Raw genomic sequence first — 20,186 nt, forward strand, 5'->3', positions numbered from 1 at the left:
ATATATGCAATTGAAGTGATATTAGAAAGGAAAATATGCAATTTTCCTTAAGTTGGTCTTATCTTTTACTTATGTTGCGTGACCTCACACCAAGTGAACCAAAAAGTATAATATATAACGATAAACAAACGATTTCTAAAATTTTCCGCTTCATGAAAAAAATTCTTAGATGCGTTACTTATTGGGTTCTGTTTTGCTTGAACTTGCATGTGCTCATTTATTGCATACACTTATACGGCTTAACCAATTTTTTTAATACACTTAAATGCATATTTATTTCTAATATGAATAAAACTAGTAGAATTTCCGCCCTCGCTTTGCGGCGGGGACCTAATCTCTGTAAAACGCGTTTTGGCAACGGCAAGTAGATACCAAATATCAAAACATATATAAAAAATGACGTGTTAACAATAGTCAGTTCTTCCTAAAAAACAATTTTAAATAATCTAATTATAATAATAGGACCCACACGTCCTACACGTTGGAAATTCGGTTGTTTTCAGTTTAGTTATTACGGTGCTAACACGTTAAAATATGGATGAGCTCGGTACCGGTAACGGCACCGAAAGTACCGATCCGGAAAATCATCGAAATTAGGTACCGGCACCGAAAATGCTAGGTACAATACAGTATGGTATTTTAAGGTAAAAATCAGTAAATACAGGTATGGTGCTAGACCGGTGTCGAACCGAAAATAACGATTCTGAAAACGCCAAAAGGTGGGTACCAAATTGGTACCGAAAATGATTGGTATAGTAAATTTGGTACCGATACCATACCGATTTGATTACAGGATTTGATATGATTTGCTTATCAATAATCTAAATATCCAAGTTAATTTTACATGCTACAATTCATTCATTATAGAAAAAAGACAAAAACAAAAAAAAAACAAAAAACACAAAATAAGTTGTTTTGTATATAAAACCCCATTCAAACGAAATATAGTTTACTTCCGGTGTGTATGAAAGTTAATCTAAACGGTGCAATTACTTGCATTGCTACGTTGCTACAGGATTTGATGAGCTCGGTACCAACTGGTACCGAAAAAAAAGACAAAAAAAGAAAACAAAATAAGTTGTTTTGTATATAGAACCTCATTCAAACGAAATATAGTTTACTTACAGTGTGTATGAAAAGTAATCTAAACGGTGCAGTTTACTTGCATTGCTACGTTGCTACAGGAAAATCCCAAAAAGTGGGTACCGGTACCGAATATATCTGGTATGGTACGGTTCGGTACTGGTACGGTACCGGTATTTGAGGGTAAAAACTGGTGAATACCGGTGCCGAACTGATACGGAAAATGTCAAAAGTCGGTACCAATTCGGAACAAAAAATATACTCGGTTTGATATTTGATACCGGTACCGGTACCCGATACTCGATACCATTTACTAATCCCTTGAGGATGTTATTGTTCATTATGCCCATCTATAGATAAATTACTAATTACTGTTCATTTGATTCTAAAATTAATATATAGGATGTTATTGTTCATTATGTCCATCTATATGTCCATCTATAGATAAATTACTAATTACTCTTCATTTGATTCTAAAATTAATATATAGGTAAATGAAAGAAATGGTGAATTATTTATATGCATTAGACTAGACATCCATAGCCATACTTTAAACGAATTAAATGCTACATAAATAGCCAAATAGGAACAATTATTTTTATATATGGGTGAAGATTGATGAGGGAATTAACATCACCATCATACACTAATCTACATTCAATTGATTTCTGTTGCCTTAAAAAAATTATTTGTGTTATTTTGTATAACGTTACAAAAAATTAAATATATGTTGTTTAGAATCTACACTAAGACCCGAATCATGCTAAATAGTAAATACACATAAGACTAGAAGGTATGGTTTGGCTCATCCCCACGAGGATGAGCCTCCACGTAGGCGCCACGTAGGCGGCTAGTAGAGGATGAGCCAATTTGAAGGATGGAGAGGGATGGAGGATGGGGCCCCACCACATATTTTTTTATTGTTTAATTTATTTTATTTGTTTAACTTTTATTTGTTTAAGTTTTATTGTTTATTTTTTATTTGTTTAACTTTATAAAAACTATTCAACATTTAAATAAAAATACGACATAAAGAAAGATAATAAAATCCATTACATAACATAAATAAAAATTACATAACCTAAAAAATAAAAAATTACGCTACTTAAAATTTGAAAAAAAAGACTAGATTTAAAAATTTAAAACAAATACACTACTCGTCTTCGTCTTCGGCTCCGTCACCGTCCACCATGTTAACGTTGTTCCAAATATGTTCTACCAAATTTTGTTGAAGGTTTGCATGCGTGAAGTCGTTTGTTAGCGAGAACGAGTTTAAATCCTGTTGTGGGGGATCAACCGGGACAGTGTTCCCGTAAGATGCATTCTCATCATACTCACAAATCGCCCGACCTTCGTCTTCAATAATCATGTTATGGAGCAAAATGCAAGCGTACATACAAAGACGCAACCTTTTTGGTGTGAACGCACGTGCCGGTTGTGCAACGATGGCCCATTTTTTTTGTAAGACACCAAAAGCACGTTCGATGTCTTTTCTTGCAGCTTCTTGACGCTTGGCGAATTTTTTCCTTTTTTCGTCCTCGGGATATGGAATAGTCTTTACAATTGTAGATCAAAACGGATATATCCCGTCAGCAAGATAATACCCACGTCTATACTCAACCCCAGAAACTGTAAAACGTGTGTCCGGACCGGTTCCATTAACGACATCGGTAAAGATCGCCGATTGGTATAACACGTTGAGGTCGTTGAGTGAACCAGGGAGACCAAAGAAAGAATGCCATATCCACAAATCTTGTGATGCCACGGCTTCAAATATCACGGTTGGATAGCCGTGATCACCTCACGTATATTGGCCGCGCCACGCAGTCGGGCAATTATGCCACCCCCAATGCATACAATCAATGCTACCAAGCATTCCCGGAAACCCGTGCCTTGCTTCATGAGCTTGGTACAACTGTTGAACATCATACGCGTTTGGTTTCCGCAAATATTTTTTGCTATACAGTTTCACCACATTATGGCAAAACCGATACAAACATTCCCGCGTAGTTCTTGCCAGCATCTGTAAGTACTCGTCCAAAGCGTCGGCCACTGTCCCGTACGCCAGTTGGCGAATGGCCGCAGTACACTTTTGTAACGTGGTAAACCCTTCATAATTTCGAGCATCAGGTCGTTGCGTGAAAAACGGGTCTAGCCCCGCCAAATCATTAGCAATCTGTGTGAATAAGCGGCGACTCATTCGGAACCTGCGCCTGAAAATGTCGGCGTTGTAAAGTGGTTCATCCGAAAAATAATCGTTCACCAATTTCCCGTGCGCTCCTGTCGTATAAAATATATAAGTACGAGTTATAAAAATAAGGACAATGAAATTTTGTAATGAAAAACCTTGGCGGTCTCTGTTAATCCGTATTCGTGTGGTAATAACATTTTCAGACGAGAAGTCTTCCTCTTCCTCTTCCTCTTCGATTAGAATCTGTCCCGCTCGTAGTACAGCGTTTGCGAAAAACATCTCCTCTTCGTCATCCGAAGACGAGGGCCACCAAGGATTAGAAGCCATTGTGGATGAAAAGATATTTTTTTTTATAAAAGTAGGGAGAAAATGGTATAAAAGTGAGAGGGTTTTGGGTTGAAAGTGGGGAAATAATGGTGAAAATAGGTGATTTTATAGAAAAAGGAATTTTTTTTTTATTAAATAATGCCATTGATCAACGGCTACTTTTCAAACATTTGGATCGGCTGACCCGGCTGTGGGTCGCCGGGTGTGATGGGCCGAGCCCCAGGGGGCGGTGTGGGGGTCCGGCGCCAGGCCTAGCCGGGCATCAGCCGGCCCCCACACCTTCCAGTCTAACACCTTATACAATATTATAATAAAATTAGTCTCTACAATCTTAGAAAGTCGTTGATACATACATATATACGATATAGGAGAAAGTTATTTTGAGAACGTTAGATATTGCGAGAACCGTAAGAAACGAATGAAAAACCAATTAAAATCAATTTTTTAATACATACTGTATTATTATTATTATTATTATTATTATTATTATTATTATTATTATTATTATTATTATATTTATCAAATGCTATCATGGGTTTGCGCTAATTTATTTTTATGAGTTTTTAGTTTCACCACCTGATTTTACTATTTGGTACTATTGCCACTCAATTAAAGAAAAAAAAACCTTTACACAGTCACATGTATTCTCACAATGTCTTCATCAGGTTGTATATTTATTTTTTGTTCTATTATTATATGTTTTTTACTTTTTAGTTTACAGAAGTTTTAGTTATCGACTTTACGTTCAAATTTATTCCACCATATATTAATTCTAAAGAATAAATAATAAAATATTTTTAATAAATTAATATGTTTGTGCTTCTTTCTTAAGTTTATAAATTATAAAACCAAAAGTTTTACAAATTATCAAACCAAAAGCTTTATAAAAGATATAATTCGCTTACGCTAAAATTATTTTATGTACAAATTCGTACGTAAAACTCAATGTTTTTCTCAAATTATTATTTTTAATTAAATGTTATTTAACATTTAAAGATGTTTTGTGTTGTAAATGTGAACGAGTTGACCCGTTCGTAAGCTACTCAAAATAAGCTGGATACAAACTGTTTTTTTACATTTCCTTTTTATTTTATTTTTGCCTTCTTTCAATTCAGAAGTATTGTAGCATTGTTTTTTTTGTTGCTATAGCGATTAGCGAGTATCGTTATCATAAAGAAACGTTATCAACCGAATTCACGCCGCGAAGTGCAGGATAATTTTCTAGTTATAATTAAAATACAACATTAAAAAAAGAACTTACTCTTTAAATAATTCATCTATCCTCTCAAAATCACTTTTTTTTGAACGGTAAATTTGGATTACTGACGGATCACTAGAGTATCATCGTACTACAAGCAGAACCACCCGATCATATCCATCTCCACTAGACATAATGCCAATACACCAATTCCGGAGTATACCCAATAAATATGAAGAAAACCTCACTTGTGGTAATTGAAACCCCAGGACCTACTGGTCCCAAAACCTTATCCCACCCCCAAAACGTCACTAGACTATAAAACCATGGTCTCTCAAAATCACTCTTAATAAGGTTTTTACACATGTATAAATACAATATATTTACACAGGTGTAAACATATTTACATATGTGTAAATAACAAACTTACACATGTGTAACTTTTCTTTATTTACGAGTACATGTAAATTTAATTTCTAATTGTATTCGAATAATAATAATAATAATAATAATAATAATAATAATAAGTGAAAAATTATTTTAATTTGAATTGTTTTTATCAAATTCTCGCGATTTTTTCATTCGTTCTAATGATTCTCGCAATACTTAGTGTTCTCAAGACAATCATCCTATATATATATATATATATATATATATATATATATATATATATATATATATATATATATATATATCTAGGGTCAGGATTTAGAGAAAACGGTGAAAAGTGTGAGAACGGTGAGAACGATTATGGATCGTCCGATCAAAACAATCCATGGACTAGATTGCGTTGTGGTGTTTTCGTAAATAACATCAATATTATTAGGTGGGACGCGCTTCATTAAGGGTAAAAGTGTCTTTTTACCCCTCATATTCAAAACGCCATCATATGATAAAACGCCATTAAAAACAAAACGCTAAAAATTAAAAATAAAACGCGTTGAATATTACAGAAAGATGAAACAACACAAATAACTGAATTACAGTTATTAACATTTATTAGAAGAAATTCCCTCCTAAATTACGCACCAAAAACATCATTATATAAACAAACGTAAAAACAAAGCTTCAATAATCATTTCAATCTATCCATTTTCTGCAAAAAAAACATCTTTAATCAAAAACGCCAAATTAAACAAAACGCCAAAAATGGCAACAATCGTTTCGTGGAGATACACTCTGGGAATCAGGCGATACGTCATCCATTTTGACAACAGAAGGAGGGTGTATGTTAAGACGGTGAGGGCTATTATGAAGATGGAAGAAGAGATACAGAGGCAAATCCTATCCATTGGCATCGCTCTAGACAGCGAATGCCATGAAACGCATATGCTTATGAAAGCATTAACCAGCAAATTTGGACCAATCAAAGGAAATGTGAAGCCAGACCCTGTCATGACATCATGGCGTTTTGATGATGAAACAGACATGGTGACGATTACATACGACAACAGAGAAGCAACAAGTTTACTGGCTAGAGAACATCATGACAAAGCAGCGATTGGGTTTCATGGAAGAATTGCATAACGCCACCTGTATCAACCCAGAAATAGACTCAAAATTTGAGTTAATGCAAGACATGTTCAGGTGGAGGCTTCAAAATCTTCAGGAACAAGAAGCTGATGAAGGTGAATATGATGACATGGATGAAGTTCAAGATGAAGACTCCGAGGAGGAAGAAGATGACACAACTGATGGATACTATTCAGATAAAGTACCTTCTGACGATGATTTTAATTTTTTTTCGTCTTTTTTTTCTTCTATGTAATCTTCTTTTTTTTAAGATAATTAAATAATATATTTCTATCTTTATTAGCAAAACGCCAAAAAATACTAAAAAATAGTTAACCCTAACAAAACGCCAAAAATAACAAAAATATTTTTCTTTCTTAATATTTTATTTACTCCGTTATTGTATTTTGGCATGTTGTTCTGCATAAGGCCATTTAAAAAAAAAGCCAAACTTAGAAGATGGGATGTCAATAACCTATAAAACTGATAAAAGCTAATCAACTCAGTAAATACAAAAAACAGAAACTGAAAAGACAGTTACTTTATTACTATCATTTATTACAATAAAAAGTCCCGCCTAAACTACGCGCCAAAAAACTCCTATAAGAGAAGGGTCTATACACAATGAAAATATACACACCCAGAAAAACACAAAAACGTCATATCCTCTAGAAACCACTCCCTTTGAAACGCCACAGATGTCAAAGCTTTCACTGAAATGCATCCTTTTTCTGATGGGGTTAACTCAATAATATTTTGCTGAATAAGATGGACAAATATTCAAGAAAAGAGACTGATGACATTGATATGCCATCATGTAAGCTTTGTTCTTGATGATTATTTGAATGGAATAAAGAGATCAACACAAGGCTAAAATGCTATTTTGGACTCCATTATTACAAATAGCATCAAACAAGAGTTGATCTTTAATGACATGCCACCAAACAAGAATATCACACCAAAAACAGGTTGCCACTAAGCAGCTTCTACTAAAAAAAAACGGGGTTTACGAAGGGAAGTTGGCATCTAGCTAAAGTATTAAAAAGGTTCAAAACGCCAAAAACAAATTCAAGAAAAGAAGAGGCTGGTGACATTGAAGATTCGGAAGAAAAATTAGATTACCATTTTGTATTATTTTTGTTTTCATTTTATATTGTTTTGATATCAAGTTATATTTTCATTTATTATCTAATTCTCTATAAATAAAATACATTATTATATAAAACGCCAAAAACTACAAACACCAAAACGCTAGAAGTATAAAAACTGGGAGAACAGTTGCTGGCAAAACACCTTGTAAGGGGTATTAAACGCCAAAAATATCACTAAACGCCAAAAAAATTGGTCTTATTGTAATCTTATGCAAATATTAGTGACTCGCAGTGAATTATTATACAAAACGCCATAACGCCAAAAAAAATTAACCAGAAAACGCTATAATGCCAAAAAATTATATATGTGACACAAAAACAATTAATTCAATGCCAGAAAGTTTAAAAAATACAATTAACACCAAAAAAAACTTAGACGCCATAAAATATTATACCGCGTTGGGAAATAAAAGAAGAATGAAAAGGCAAAAAAGCCCCTCCGCCCATCTCTAAGTCGCGGGACACGTGTTGGGCCAGGATACGTTCTCACCGTTCTCACACTTTTGAGCGTTTTCTCTTAATCCCGTTACTATATATATATATATATATATAGGGTTTGGTTCATTTGTGAACAACCATCTTGATAGTGAACTGTGTGAATTAATCCTAGCCCTTTATTATCAATACACAAGTGTAAATCAATGGCCATGATTTGATCAGGATTTCATAATGAAAATACACTAGTGTATTTTACGATTTAATGATGTAAATCAATGGCTAGGATTTTTTTTTTTGAATGGCCAAAAACTCAATCCCGAGCACTCTCGGGGAACCCACTCACTGGACAAACGGAGTACTCCGAGAGTAACCCGGGTCAATCACCAATTCTGGGGAAATCCCGGTAACCCACCCGCCCGTAGGTACGACAGTGAAATTACCGGTAAAACCCGTTTGGCTCAAGGATCCAACACAGGTTTCCCTGGGTCTCCTATCATTGCCCACCAGTGCCTCACTCTGCACCAAGTGGGAGTCGAACCTGCATCTCACAAGAGAAATGCAAGCCCTCCACCACTAGATCTAGAGATCATTGGCTCGATGGCTAGGATTTGTTCACTCAATTCACAAATACACTAGTGTTCACTCTAGAACCCCACCATATATATATATATATATATATATATATATATATATATATATATATATATATAGTGTGAGATTCATCGGGAAACACTAAAAAAGTGGGGAACCGGGGATCACTTTTAAAAATTTAACTTAACATGTTAAAAATCAATTTAAAAAAAAAAACAATTTGGTGCTTCTTCTTATAAATACTTGTAGAAGCATTTTTAATATAAAAAAAAGTTAAAAAGCTAATTTTTTTTACAAAAATTATTTTTTATTTCGAATAGTTTCTACCCATTTTTATAAGGAAAAGCGCTGGAAAAAAATTTACAAAAGTGATTTTTAACATGTTAAGTTAATTTTATAAGATATATGTTTTAACTGTTTTTTCAAACATTTTTTTATATATTTTTAGTTTTTGATTATTTTATTAAAAGTGTTTCTACATGTATTTATAAGAAAAAGTGTCGAAAAAAATTTAGAAAAAAATAATTTTTAACATCTTAAATATAATTTTTAAGAGTGTTCTGTGGTTCCCCACTTTTTTAGTGTTCCCCAATGAACCCTCCCATATATATATATATATATATATATATATATATATATATATATATATATATACAAACACTACTTTAATAAGCATATAGGAAGGGCAAGAATGGTCATTTGCCATTGTACAACCATTTGAAGCCCATTGTACAAGCATTTAAGCACAAAGTGTTGAAAACTTGTTTTCAACACATGCTGTATAGCCGCATGGATCTTACCCGGATCAACTTGACCCGTTTTACTTTGATGGATCCAATATAAACTTTCCATCACTCTATCTAAACCACAAAATTCGTTTCATCCATCCAGCCGCTCCACCTTTCTCTACAAACCCTAACCCTAACCCTAACCTTCATTTCATCCATCGATCCTCCACCGCTCCTCCAACTTTCATCCATCGAACCGGTCGTCGCCATCACCGTCTTCTCCCCTTCTCCACTCCAACTGTCGCTTCATGATCTAGGGTTTCACTGAGAAACCAGTCGTTTCATGATCTAGGGTTTCTCTGTAGATCCGACACTATCTCAGCAGATTCGACACCAGATCCGACACTAGATCGATTTCTATGGCTTCTTTCTCGGTGGCTTCAAGATCCGACACTATCTCAGTAGATCCGACACCAGATCTACTAGTTTGACTGTAGGGTACCTTTCTTTTTACCATATCTTCTTATTTTTTTTTGTTATTTGAATCTAATCTGGGCAATGTTTCAGATCTTCCGTTTGGTTGTAGGTTCGTCAACGATGGTGCTTGTGGGTGGAAGATCTGGCCAGATCTATGGTTTATTTGTAGTATATTTCTCTCTAGAATAGCACAATAAGCACTCTGTTCTTTGTAAGTAGATTTCTTGGGTTTATTTACAAGTCTAGGGTTTATTTACAAGATTTCTTGATTTTTGTTTAAATTTATAGGCTTTTTTATGTGTTTTGTGTTTTTTTAAGGAGATTTCGTTTGGTTTTCGGTTTCTTTGTCTGTGGTTTTTTTGCTAGGGTTTCGAACAGTGCGAGGTTATGGCGTCTGCAGATGCTGAGCTGGAGCGACTACTTAAGGAGACAGGGAAACAGTTATCGCTTCCTCATAATTATGTTGATGAACTTCTTCATGTTCTTGATGTAAGCTCTTACTGGTTTGAGTTTTGATTATGTTAAAAAAAGATTGTTTTTTATACATGATTGTTGGTACAGGTTTTTTATCTCTATGGTGTTGGTTTGAGACAGGGATGTTCTACACCAAATCTTGTGAAGGAACTTTTATTATTATTTTTAATCGTAATTCATATACGCTTCTATTATTGTTGTTAATGACCAATAATCAAAAGTTTGGTGATGGAGTTGGTACTGTTGGATGTTGATGTAGTTTGTTGCTTTAAGGAAACCTGTTTGGATTCTTCTCTTGCTTTTTTCATGGTATATATATCACAACAGTTTCATGAATCACAATCTTTACTCTTATTGTTTTCTTAATTAATTTTTTTTATGTTTTTAAGGTGCATTGATTAGGAGAACAAAGATTCTTGATCTTGAAGAAGTAGCCCTGTAGGTCAGATTGCTTCCCTATCTCTTAAGGGCAGCCTTGTCTCTTGATCCTAATGCTGACCATTGGTGAGGAGTTTGTTCTTTTTTAATATTATCAACTTCATATTATTGACTTATTTTACAAAATGATCAAATCAGATGTAGAACCTGACCCACTTACATTTATTCTTTGTTATGTGTATGTGGTAGATCCGGTATGGTAGAACACGCATTAGAGTATTTCAAGATTATGACAGAAGATTATGGTCTTGTCCCTGATTAGTTATCCATACATCTACATGATCCAAGGAAAGATGCTGTTTTAGGTGAGTGTCGGTTCTTATCTTAATTGGTAATGTTAGGTGCAATGTTAATGCTTGCACTTAACTATGTTATGTAATCAATGACTGCATGGTAGTTGGTACACTTAGCTTTGTTGATTCTGATAGTTCATCTTCTGATGATAAGATGAGATGAGATGCATAATTTGTTGTTGTTACATGTGTAATTTGTGGTTTTAAAGTATGATTTTCTTTTAGTATGCTTAATATAATCGCAAACGTGTTTTATTTCTTCCAAAGATTGTTTTTTTTTTTTTTTTTTTTTTGCAGAGAATAGTTTGATCTTTTACATAATCTTAAACGAAACTGCTTATTGTTTTGTGGGGTATGGTTGTATGATGTAAATTTATAAGCTTTGGATGTTTGCAGGCAAAAGGAGCCTGTATCGGTGATGTGTATCTTGCATGTGAAGTTGCTTTTCATGATAGAAGGATACCAATCCCAGTAAGCTAAAGATAATACTGTTGGATCTATGTTGTCTGTGAACAGTTTATCACATTTTGTAGACAATTTCCTTGTGTCAAACCTCGATTTAATGTATACTTTGATTGTTGGTACAGGTTTTTGATCTCTATGGTGTTGGTTTGAGACAGGGATGTTGGTTTTTGATCTCTATGTATTGCATCTTTCACTTTTGTTTTTTTCTGAATTTAACCAATTTATAACCGTTGACTATGTTATCTAACAGGGGGATGTGGATGTCATATGTGGTGTCGCGTTTGAGTTCTCCTAATGATTTCTTTGCTTTTTAGGGGGAACTTGGGTGCTTCTCTCCTAGGGCATACGAAACACAGGTTATTGGCGGCAGCCCGCCATATTTAACGTATAAAAAAACTTTATATGTTAAATATGGCGGGCTTTCGCCAATCACCTGTGTTTTGTATGCCCTATAGAGAGAAGCACCCATCTTCCCCCTAAAAGCAAATGAAACATTAAAAAAAGCATTGTAAAGTTTGTAGAAACTACCACAATACCCGCCAATGACCTGTGGAATTTGAGGTATGATCATATCTCAGGTGTTGCAGTTATGCCTGACAACTTTGGCATTTTTTTATTCACCTAATCTAAGTTGATTCATTTTGATCTTATTATTGTGTATTGCAGACTTTGCAGTTGATGAACCTTTTCAATATGCTGAATGTATTAAAATCAGAGGACACTAATTTGCAGATTATGGTCGCTCTCGCACCTGATCCGTCGCGTTTATTGTAGTTTTGAATAAGGTAGGTTCATGTGATGGTCCGGTCATTAAGAGCAACTGGTTATTAAGCATAAAGTGTACGGATATGTTTGCTGAATTCGGTACGGTTTTAAAACCGGTTTTAACTGGTTTTTAAATCGGATCTCTTTCAGTATATAGAGTTATGTATTTTTTTCTAGCTTGCCTATATAGTTTTTGAGTTTTGACTCATAATATTGCTTACCTTTATGGTAGTTTGAAGCAAGCTGGGCTGCTGGGCATTGGCGATATTTACATTTGGGAGGGTCGCGCCTAAACGAATGTTCTGCGGCCAACCTCAGTGGAAGCCGATAATAGGTATGCAATTAATTAATCATTTTTAGTGATAACTTCACAAACTACCATATAGAGTTATGTACTTGTGTCATATTGTGGTTATATAAAACTATAATTTTTAGTGATAATTTCACAATTAGGTTTAATCTATACTATATATCATATTTGTTAACTGCATTTTATTTTATCTTTTTACAAAACAATGCCTACTTTTTACAATTCAACAAAAATAAAGAAAAAATTGAAAATAAGATTGTCAGTTCAAATCTTTGATTTTGAGATTTGCTTTTACAGTTCTCTTTGGTGTGAATAGCTTTGATGTGACCAGACCGAAAAGTCAAAAGTGAACAGTGAACAGTGCATGGTGTACAGTGAACATTTCTGATCAGTAGTCAACATAAAAGCTGGATGCTTTTCTCCTTGGAACTCTAAACTCAAGACCTTTTTGAGTATATATAAACATGTTATACACCTCATAAATTTTCATACCACTATTATCTATACCATAAGAAAACATGTTATACACCTCATAAATTTTCATACCACTCTAAACACTTTCAGTTAATCAGTTACTATACCAAATATTTATAACCCGTTACTAACCTATGGTTAAAAATAACCACTAACCAGTTATTCCTCGAGCGGTTATTACCGGTTACGATTTCGGTTAATAACTGGTTACGTCAATCTTGGGCCTCATGAAACAACTGGTGACCTGTCGGTACATTTTTATTACTAAAACCATAATTTAGAAATTGTTTTCATTTTTTTATGACAAAAAAATTGAAAGTTGACAACCTTTCAGAAACCTTTTTCAGAAACCAACTCTTGTCAGAATCCAAAAGATTTACTGCTATCCTTTTAGATTTAGATTTTTTTTACTGACCAGACTGTTCGCATACAGTAAAATCAAAGACTGTTCACATTTGTCAAAAAGGGAGCATGCTGTAAAATAGGAAGATACAAGAAAGTCATAAGTGAACGGATGTATTGGTAAAACAGGAAGAGATACAAGAGACTCCCCGCATTTTGTTTTTATTGTTTTGTCCAGCTACTTGACTGTTTTGAACTCTTCTTGTTTTTAATTACATCTACTTCCTTGTTTTGTACTCTTCTTGTAGAAGATCACAAATAAGAAAACTAACTTAAGTACTATACAATATGAAGAAACACTAGATAATTGACCGGAATCGAATTATCTAGGGGGTTTGGATCTGCATAAAAGGGTGTTGTTCTCTCTCGTTTGATTCGATGCAGTGACCTTTTTCTCTGGCAAACTCTGCAAAACAAAGCACCGTTAGCCTCGTCAAGGGGAGAAGAGGGGTTCTCTCCTTGACCCGACTCCGGCGTGAGAATAAGTATGTGTTTATGAAGAAGAAGAGGTGTTTGATTCGATGCAGTGACCTTTTTCTCTGGCAAACTCTGCAAAACAAAGCACCGTTAGCCTCGTCAAGGGGAGAAGAGGGGTTCTCTCCTTGACCCGACTCTGACGTGAGAATAAGTATGTGTTTATGAAGAAGAAGAAGAGGTATTGATGAAGTGTGTGTAACTTGAGTTTCATACCTGAATTGTTCTCATCTTTATAGCCGAGAGTTTTGGGCGGGAAAACTCGTTGGTGAAATGCTAACGGAAGATGCTAACTTCGTAAGCGGTTACATTTCCTTCCGTTAAGCTTCTCGATCCAACATGAGTGCACACGGATCGCTGTTTAGATCTATGGCTGGGGGTTTGCCACGTGGAAAGTGATCAAGTGGAGGTTTCTCTCCAATTTCATGCCATCATCGTGATTTCAGGGATGCCTGAGGTGATGACACGTGTCCAGACGGTTGTAACCGTTTAGTGGTGCATGATTGGGTCCTTCTAGAAGGTTATTGCCATAATCCTGTGTGACTCTTTATCGTGTGGCACCAGTTGGGTAAATAATATCTAAGTTTGGATATTATTAGGCGGAAGTGTTTAACTTAGGATTTTCATCCTTTGTTTATGGAGGAAAGCACAAGGATTTATGATTTCCTTTTGGCGCGGAAGTGTTGTCTGCTATCTGTCTCTTCAGCCTTCTTTGTAGGACCAGTGCGCGGCCGCGCAAGGTCAAAAAGGGCTGAAAGACAAGGTTGTGGTATGGTCCTAAGTACTTGTTACAAGGTTTTTGGGACCTTACCCCTTCAAGTCCCCCCCAGTCTAGTGTTGCTCTTATGCAAGTAAGTGGAGCACTGGACTTATGAGAGGGAAATGCTTTTTGGCGCGAAAGTAGGGAATCTTCTATGAGAAGATTTACTTTGCTTATTATAAAGATTTTGAAAATCTTTGACTTTAGATGGGGCTGGTACAGTAAGGACTGAGTGACAGGCTGTCACTGTCAGTTGACCCTTACTGTCCGTGCTTTGTACGCGCGCGTGAACTCGCGTTTGTGTTGATTCTCACTCGCTCCTGTCGCTTGGGTAACTGTGATATCCGGAAAAGGTGCTATGGCAGTTACCGATGCTATTTATTGCGGTGAGTATATAAGTTTGTTTGACTTGCCCCTCTCTGTTAATAAGTGCTTTGTTGAAAACTTTTCCCCTTCCTTTCTTCATTATCCGTTAAGAAAAAAATTGTCATTTCTTCCTCTTATGTCAACCGGAGAACACCAAGAAGACTTATCCGAAGAAATGTCTGTTGAACTTCCACCGTTAAAGTGGCCCAGAGCAACTTTCGATGGTTTAGTTCAAAACCTTAGATTCCTGGAGAACTGGGGTGCCCTGTACCCTGAGGAGGGCCAGACAGCAGCAGATGCTCCGGCTGGGTATATCACTCTCTTTTGGGATTTTTTCTGTGAAGACAACTTTCACTTGCCTGTAACAAATTTTTTCCTTGAAATCCTTGAGTATTATAAGTTTCATATCTCCTAACTGCACCCTATTGGCATGGTTAGGGTTCGACATTTCGAGTTTGTGTGTCAGACGATGCATATTGAGCCAACAGTCCTTTGATTTAGGGTTTTTCACCAAATGCACTGTACCCAAGGGTTTTTACTCGTTTGTCCAAAGAGTGTCTGCAAAGAAGATTTTGCAGCATCCTCCAAAATCTTTCCATGATTGGAAACAAAAATTTTTCTTCATCAAGGCAGGGGTGATTCCGATGAGGATGTGTTACGCCCCATTTTCACTAATTTCGACGTATAACATAAGTTAAGAAAATTTTTGAAAATTTCGTCATGACCTATTCGTTTCGAACCACAACAACCTGTTTTACAAACCAAACTTCCAAGTTTAATAGTTATGACGTAACTTCTAAAAACAAAAGACTACATAGAACACGACATGACTTCGACTACCAAGTTTTTACCCAACAACGAAGTTATTAACATACTACATAAACCTAGTTACATATGACCAAAACTTAACCCATTTTAAAAGACTTAATAACGGAAGCGTGAGGCGGGCGTAATCCAAGTGTGCACGTTCCAAGCCGTCCAAACGTCTAAATCGAGGATTTACCTACATTAAACATCAAGCTTTAAAAAGTTAGTAAAGGCACTTATTTAGTCCATAAAACCAATATGGTAATTATAATCATCTATATGCTTCCATTTCTCATACGCATTCGATTACCCACTTTAGTGAGTATGGCATACAAACTCATGTTGAGATTCAAATATCTCGCATTCGACCCGATAACATCGGGTTAATTACTTTTAGCTTAAGAATCTTTCGTTCTATCCGTTCAATGGATTGAACCTTATGCATACGGTTATTTGCTTGCGTGACCACCCATTCTAGTCGGATGGTTTCATATCCTTAATTGACCTAGTTGCAAGAACCGGTCGTTTTGCATAACTTAGCATAGTCCGTTTTTAGCTTAAACGAATCCACAAAGGATTACCATTCATTATTATCACTTCAATAATTAAACATAGAATGATTCTTATAACAAGGGTTATTCATTATAATTGCAAACGATCAATAAAAGAAGTAAACTTTCGTATGTAACGGATCATACAACAAGAATACATGAATTCATAATCACTATGATACTTGTTAACCATGACACAATTTCACCAAGTGGGTTTCTTTCAATTAACTAAAATTAAGCATGATTCCTACACTAGGGAGTGCCCTTATCATCTAAACAACACAAATCATGTCACGGATCTTGTTTGGGTCGAAACCCCTTTCTCTAAAATTCACCAAATTCAAAAATTCGACTTACCAATCTACTAGATATGCTTAGATGGCTGGATTTTTAGAACATGCAATAGACAAATCTTGGTTTCTCTTTGCCAATTGATGAGTTTTTGCAAGAACAAGGAAGACCCTTGTTTCCTCCTGCCCTAGCTCGACCCCAACGCACGTACAAGGGTTGTTTTTGGGTTTTCCCACTTAATTAACCCTTACTACTTGTACATTTACATGTTACCCCCTTTTAGTTTTGATGTATTTATAAACATAAACCTAAAAACCATCATGTTAAGCATCATATTACCATTCACTTAAATTTTATGATATTTTATTGTCAATTATCGCGTTTTTTCGTTTTTGGGGTGTTACAAGTCCACCCCCCTTAAAGGAGGTTTCGTCCCCGAAACCTGGACATATAATAATTTTAAGCGAGTACATACCAAAGAGAAATGGATAGTGTTTCCTCATTTCGTCTTCCGGTTCCCATGTGAGTTCTGACCCCTTACGGTGCAGCCATTGTACCAACACTTGCCGGACAGTCTTGTTGCGGAGCTTCTTTACCTTGACATCTTTAATGGCTACTGGTCTTTCAACATAATTCAACCCCTCGTCTAACTCGATGTCATCGAGAGGTACTAATGCAGTTTCATCCGCAAGACACTTCCTCAACTGTGATACGTGGAAGGTATTGTGAATTCCGTCTAGAGTAGGCGGTAATTCTAATCGATATGCAACCCTCCCAACTCGAGCCAAGATTTTAAACGGTCCGATATATCGAGGGCCTAACTTGCCTCGTTTACGAAAACGAATACTGCCCTTCCACGGCGACACCTTTAATAGAACAAAATCTCCAACTTGAAACTCGATAGGGCGCTTCCTCTTGTCTGTATAAGCTTTTTGTCGATCTTGGGCTGCCTTCAGACGAGCCCTTATCAATTCAATCTTTTCATTTGTTAAGGCAATTAAGTCATTTGGCGCGAGCTCCCTTTGTCCCACTTCACCCCAACATACAGGAGTTCTACATTTTCTTCCGTACAGGAGTTCATAAGGGGCCATCTTAATGCCACTATGATAACTATTATTATAAGAGAATTCCACTAGCGGTAAATGGTCGTCCCAATTTCCTCCAAAATCTAAAGCACACGCCCTCAACATATCGATAAGTGTTTGGATGGTTCTTTCTGACTGACCGTCAGTTTGAGGGTGGTAGGCGGTACTTATGTGCAACCTCGTTCCCACACTCTCATGAAATCTTTGCCAGTAGCGAGAGGTAAATCTAGTATCACGATCCGAGATGATTGACACGGGCACCCCGTGTCGAGATACGACTTCGTTCATGTAGGCCTCCGCCATCTTTTCGGAAGAATAAGCTTCTTTAATGGGTAGGAAATGAGCGCTTTTCGTAAGTCGATCTACGATTACCCATATTGTATCATGCCCCTTTTTCGTTTTTGGAAGCTTGGTTACCAAATCCATTGTTAGTTCCTCCCACTTCCACAACGGTATCCCCAAGAGTTGTGATTCCCCGTAGGGCTTTTGGTGTTCCGCCTTCACTTGAGAGCACGTTAAGCATTTTGCGACATACTTAACGATATCGCGTTTCATGCCCGGCCACCAATAATTGGTTTTTAGATCTCGATACATCTTTGTAGCCCCAGGGTGGACCGAATAACGTGACTTATGTGCTTCGTCGAGTAGTGCGGCCTTGACTTCACAAAATCGGGGTATCCAGATTCGGCCGAATCGCGTTTTGAGTCCGGTCGAATCTTCTTCTAGTTTATTAATTACGCCTTTTAATCTTTCTTTCTTTAAGTCTTCTTCTCCAAGAGACTTTATTTGAGATTCACGTATCGTTTCGAACAGTCGTGGCGTAACTATCATCTTCATGGACTTTACACGGAGAGGAGACGGATACTCTTTTCGGCTTAACGCATCGGCTACCACGTTTGCTTTCCCCGGGTGATAGAGGATATCACAATCATAATCTTTGATAAGTTCCAGCCATCTTCGTTGCCTCATATTCAAATCTTTCTGCTCAAAGAAATACTTGAGGCTTTTATGATCCGAGTAAATCGTACATTTCGTACCGTATAGGTAGTGCCTCCAGACTTTTAAGGCGAACACTACCGCTGCCAATTCCAAATCATGTGTTGGGTAGTTTACCTCGTGAGGCTTTAATTGTCGCGAAGCATATGCAATAACCTTTCCCCTTTGCATCAAAACACAACCTAACCCCTGGTGTGAAGCATCTGAATAAACAACCAGGTCTTCAGTTCCATCTGGTAATGTCAGGACCGGAGGACTCGACAACCTCCTTTAGTATACAAAAGGCCTCTTCCTGTTCCTTACCCCACACAAACTTTTCTTTCTTTCTCGTCAGCCTGGTTAAGGGTAGAGCTATCCTTGAGAAATCCTGTATGAACCGCCTATAGTATCCCGCGAGGCCTAGGAAACTCCTTATTTCAGTCGGGCTTTTTGGGGAAAGCCATCTCACTACAGCATCAATCTTTGATGGGTCCACTAAAACACCTTCCGCATTAATCACGTGGCCTAAAAACTGCACTTCCCTGAGCCAGAAGGCGCATTTTGAAAATTTTGCGTAAAGTTTCTCCTTGCGGAGAATTTCGAGTACTTCACGCAAATGCCTTGCATGCTCAGCTTTGCTTCGCGAGTAGACTAGGATATCATCTATGAACACGATTACCGATTTGTCTAGCATGGGTCGGCACACCCGGTTCATAAGATCCATAAACGCAGCCGGCGCGTTCGTCAATCCGAACGACATGACTAGAAATTCATAGTGCCCGTAACGGGTTCTAAATGCAGTCTTTGGAATATCCTCTCCCCGTACTCTAACCTGATGGTACCCCGAACGCAGGTCTATCTTGGAGAACCAGCTCGCCCCTTGTAATTGATCGAAAAGGTCGTCGATTCTCGGTAAAGGGTAGCGGTTCTTTATGGTCAGTTTGTTTAATTCTCTATAGTCGATGCACATACGCATCGACCCGTCTTTCTTTTTAACAAAAAGGACGGGTGCTCCCCAAGGCGACACACTTGGGCGTATAAAGCCTTTATCTAGAAGATCTTGCAACTGTGTCATCAGTTCTCGCATCTCGGTGGGAGCAAGTCTATAGGGAGCTTTTGCAACTGGCTTCGCGTCCGGGTTTAATTCGATGCGAAACTCTATCTCCCTTTCGGGAGGAAGTCCCGGCAATTCTTCCGGGAATACATCCGGAAATTCGTTCACGACCTCAACGTCTTCAAGCTTCGGGAGAGTTTGTTGGGCATCTCCTACATAAGCTAAGTATGCTCCACTCCCGTTAAGTACGTACTTATAAGCTTGGACCAAGGTACACAACTTGGTTTCCACGTTTCTCTCTCCTTGGATACTTAATTGCTTTCCACTTGGAGCTTGAATAACCATTACCTTGGTTTCACAGTTAATCTCCACATGGTGTCGCGCCAACCAATCCATCCCCACGATCATTTTGAATTCCCCCAAAACCATGGGTATCAGGTCGATGTCAAATTCTTCATCTTCTATAGTGAATTTACAATTTCTACAAACCTCATGTAACATATACA

General features: G+C 36.8%; 1 protein-coding gene and 2 long non-coding RNA genes across 3 annotated transcripts; 2 read left to right on the top strand and 1 right to left on the bottom strand.

Moving 5' to 3' along the window:
* Positions 1-2,653: 2,653 nt before the first annotated feature.
* On the bottom strand, positions 2,654-3,601 carry LOC110924485. Its single transcript, XM_022168487.1, has 3 exons — positions 3,430-3,601; positions 2,941-3,363; positions 2,654-2,850 (listed from the first exon to the last, which is right to left on the bottom strand). The coding sequence occupies exons 1-3, from the start codon at positions 3,599-3,601 to the stop codon at positions 2,654-2,656; spliced, it is 792 nt and encodes a 263-aa protein (XP_022024179.1).
* A 6,962-nt stretch (positions 3,602-10,563) lies between these two features.
* Positions 10,564-11,506, top strand: LOC118489239. Its single transcript, XR_004886860.1, has 4 exons — positions 10,564-10,674; positions 10,798-10,913; positions 11,298-11,372; positions 11,489-11,506. It is a non-coding gene; the product is annotated as an uncharacterized LOC118489239 (long non-coding RNA).
* Positions 11,507-11,808: 302 nt separating this feature from the next.
* On the top strand, positions 11,809-12,647 carry LOC118489240. The gene is made up of 3 exons (XR_004886861.1): positions 11,809-11,927; positions 12,033-12,151; positions 12,364-12,647. It is a non-coding gene; the product is annotated as an uncharacterized LOC118489240 (long non-coding RNA).
* The last annotated feature ends 7,539 nt before the right edge of the window (positions 12,648-20,186 follow it).

Source organism: Helianthus annuus, chromosome 17 (genome assembly GCF_002127325.2).
Source record: "Helianthus annuus cultivar XRQ/B chromosome 17, HanXRQr2.0-SUNRISE, whole genome shotgun sequence".
NCBI classification, from domain to species: domain Eukaryota; kingdom Viridiplantae; phylum Streptophyta; class Magnoliopsida; order Asterales; family Asteraceae; genus Helianthus; species Helianthus annuus.

Excerpts from the sequence above, each read along its gene's own strand:
- LOC110924485 (XM_022168487.1), bottom strand. The coding sequence starts at position 3,601 with ATGGCTTCTAATCCTTGGTGGCCCTCGTCTTCGGATGACGAAGAGGAG. Across the intron at positions 3,364-3,429 it reads GATTAACAGAGACCGCCAAG|GAGCGCACGGGAAATTGGTG; the intron begins GTTTTTCATTAC and ends TTTATACGACAG. Across the intron at positions 2,851-2,940 it reads AATGCTTGGTAGCATTGATT|CCGTGGCATCACAAGATTTG; the intron begins GTATGCATTGGG and ends TGATATTTGAAG.